This window comes from Octopus bimaculoides, chromosome 29 (genome assembly GCF_001194135.2).
Source record: "Octopus bimaculoides isolate UCB-OBI-ISO-001 chromosome 29, ASM119413v2, whole genome shotgun sequence".
NCBI classification, from domain to species: Eukaryota; Metazoa; Mollusca; class Cephalopoda; order Octopoda; family Octopodidae; genus Octopus; species Octopus bimaculoides.
Genome location: NC_069009.1, coordinates 2,668,541 through 2,672,079, shown reverse-complemented (window position 1 = coordinate 2,672,079; position 3,539 = coordinate 2,668,541). Strand labels below are relative to the sequence as shown.

General features: G+C 38.3%; 1 protein-coding gene across 1 annotated transcript in view; it reads right to left on the bottom strand.

Annotated features, from left to right (window-relative positions):
- Window positions 1-3,539, bottom strand: part of LOC106873413 (neuroglian) — a 72,055-nt gene that overhangs the window by 19,566 nt on the left and 48,950 nt on the right. The window contains exon 22 of the mRNA XM_052977832.1: window positions 282-345. Within this exon, the coding sequence (XP_052833792.1) occupies window positions 282-345 (64 nt within the window). The remainder of the gene's footprint in view (window positions 1-281; window positions 346-3,539) is intronic.

The window sequence follows — 3,539 nt, the reverse complement described above, 5'->3', positions numbered from 1 at the left end:
ATATATATATATATATATATATACACACACACACACACACACATAGAGCAATGAATATATTTGTGTACCTTTACATATATATCAATACACACACAGACACACACACATATATATATATGGGTAAACATGTGGACATACAGAAATATTTATACATATGTGTGTGTGTGTGTGTGTAGAGTGATACACATGAAAGTGAGACAAAGACAGACAGATGAAAGAAGAGAACAAGACAAATATAGTAAAACAAACAGAAGACAAAGTAAAGTAGTTCTGTTACTCACCCATCGTTGACGTAACCAATATCATCACGGAAGTCTGAGGAATTGTCAATATGGGCCTTGGAGCCTGGAATGTTAAAGTAAGGAATGAATGACTGGTACCATGTCAACAGAGAATCTCAACAAACCTCTTCACTCACACATTACATCTTTCTGCAGTTAACAATTCCGCAAAACCACCAAATGTGCTGATATGCAAATGAATTAAAGGCAGAGCCTGTTGTTCACTGCATAGCAGCTACACACACACACACATACACACTTACTCCTTCTCTATAGACTGTATGAAGTAAACATGCTTAACGAGCAGGCAAAGGCTCGGTGAAACTACGTGTATGTGTGTGCCACATAAAAAGCACTACTCACCTTGCCTGTGCTTGTACCACGAAAAAAGCACGAAGAAGGTTTTAATTGATTGATATCAATTTCTACCCTTATTAATAAATTTTAATTATACATATATATATATATATACATATATATATATACATACACAGACACATACACACACTAGTATTGGTGTGTCAATAGTTATGGTGGTAGGTGTGAGGTGTGGTGGTAATGGTAGTAGTAGTGGTGGTGGTATAGTGGTGATAGTAGTAATAGTGGTGGTGGTGGTGATGGTGTCTATCTATGTGAATCAAGGAGGTAGTTGCAGTGATGAAGATGAGGTGACGATGCTAATGTTAATGATGGTGATACCATCGGTAGGTAATAGCAGCTGCAATAGTAAATGAAGTGTCTTTTGAAGAAGGTATTTAAGACTCATTAAGGGAACCACTACCAGGAACCAATCAAGATATTATACCCAGGTTATGCTGACTAATTTAGTTTTACTTCCCATCATTAAATATTGAAATTAAATTCCATTTTCTGGAGTAAAAATTTAAATTATCAGCGAAAATTTTATTTATGTGGAATCTTCTTACATCTTTTACTTGTTTAAGTCATTGGATTGCAGCCATAGGATATCAGTTTCTGGGTGAATGTCATTCCACAGGAAAACATTCAAATTCTTTGACAGATTTTGGTCTGCAGGGCAAACGTTACTTTAGAGGGTGAAACATGAGTATGCAAAATAAATATCAGTTTACAAAGTATCAGTTTAAGGGGCAAAATGTCAGTTTGTGGGGCAAATGTCAGTTTGAAAGGCAAAATGTCATCTTGCACGCCAAAATGTCTCATTGAAGGGTAAGTGTAAGTTTAAGGGGCAAAATATCAGTTTGAAGAGAAAAATGAACCTCTGAGAAGCAAATGTCAGTTTGAAGGGCTATCTATTTGAAATACCAGTAAGTAATGTTTAAAAAAAAGGGTACCTTCTACTCCCCCACCCACTAAAAAGTCTGAATTAAAATCACCATCCCCAAGTGTAAATAACTGCTGCGCCTTGATGTGGTTGAGGCCACAGGAGAAGAGGTTAAAAATGAAAACCTGCAGCTTTTCACTGGTGCTGGTAGATGTATGTGCAACATCAGTTGACACTGAAATAACAAAACATCTACAGCAAAAAATTGCATTGAGACAGTGGGAGTAGTAGTAGTAGTAGTAAGAATACAGGGAAAGGAGGAGAAGGAAGTGTAGCATTAGTAGCAGGTGCAAAGTTTGGTTGTGGCTGTTTTTACCGTACAACTTGGGCAGTCTGTCAACAAAACTGTAGAAGCTGTTTATTTGTCGCGCTGTGAATATCTCCACTTCGTCGTCTTTTGAATTCAATTAATTGAGATGCATTTGAGTATCATTTGTTTGGTTAGAGAAAGGTACCCAAAATGAAGGGTCCGATAAAACAATTGAAATGACCGAACAAATGAAGTTAGAATGGCAGCCACAGTGACAGGAAGAAAATGAGAAAGAGAGAGAATTATGAGAGAGAGAACAACAAATAAATGAAACAATAGATTATAAAGATGATTTTCACATAATTGCATTGTATAATTAGTTTGAGCAGTGGTCATGCTAGAACATAATCTTTGATCATACCTTCACTATTACCAACCCCAGCGCTTATTTTTCAGCTTGGTACATAAATTGTATCTATTGTTGAGGCTCCAGAGAATACATGATGAAACTAGTATTTCCATCTAAAGAATATGTTCACCATGAGAGTACTTCCTTTCCAACTAGAAGTACCAACAATATTTTAAAGAACGTACCTCTTGTGATTTTCTCTTCTACATCGCTTTATGTACCAAAATATCTCCCCTCATCCTATATACTAAGCACCACATACTGTTCTTGTTGCCATCTCAGCCCACCTCATTATACGAGTTTTCATGTACCCCAGTTAGTTTGTGACCCGTTGACCTGTATAAATTTCTTTTGCGTAATATAATTTGTACTGACACACAAAGGGGTGATGTCTAGGAGTAGCTTAAGTCTATACAGAATATAGTAAATATTTCTTGTGGACCAATTCAATGTTGAAGCTGACTGGCAGGATTTGAACTCAATCAGAAATCAACAAAATTAATTCCTGCTCAGTGTTTTACTATCTGTGCCACCCTTACAGACCCTTCACAATAAATTGTGTGTTATGGTGGGGCAAAGCACAATTTACCTACATTGCAGGTTTCTGGTAGTATCGACCCTTTCCAGCTGGCCAAAACCTAATGGCAAATTCCCCAACTCACATGGCCACTACATCCATCTTCAAGCGAAAAAAAAGGTCCATGCTCATCATGTTTCTACTCACATGATCTTCTTTGCTCCGCTCCTTCCAGCAAGATCCCTCAACTGTTTGCATGATGTCACAGACCTTATACTTCCAGCCCACCTTGGTCCCACATTTGTATTAAGATAGCAGCAATAATAATGACTTCAAATTTTGGTACAAGGCCAGTAATTTTAGGGAGTAGGGGGTTAGCTGCATGATTATATATTTTATGATTTAAGTTTGCAGGTTTTCAAAATAACTAAAGATTGAAGTCCAAGTTTCATATTATATATCTGAGAGGATTATGAAAGCATGGCACATAAGATGTACCATCCTGAATGTGACCGTTGCCAGTACCGCCTGACTGGCCTTTGTAGGGTTTTCGAGCGAGATCGTTGCCAGTGCCCCTGGACTGGCTCTTGTGCGGGTGGCACATAAAAGACACCATTTCGAGCATGGCCGTTTTCGTGCGGGTGACACGTAAAAGCACCCACTACACTCTCTGAGTGGTTGGGGTTAGGAAGGGCATCCAGCTGTAGAAACTCTGCCAAATCAGATTGGAGCCTGGTGTAGCCATCTGGTTTCACCAGTCCTCAGTCAAATCGTCCAAC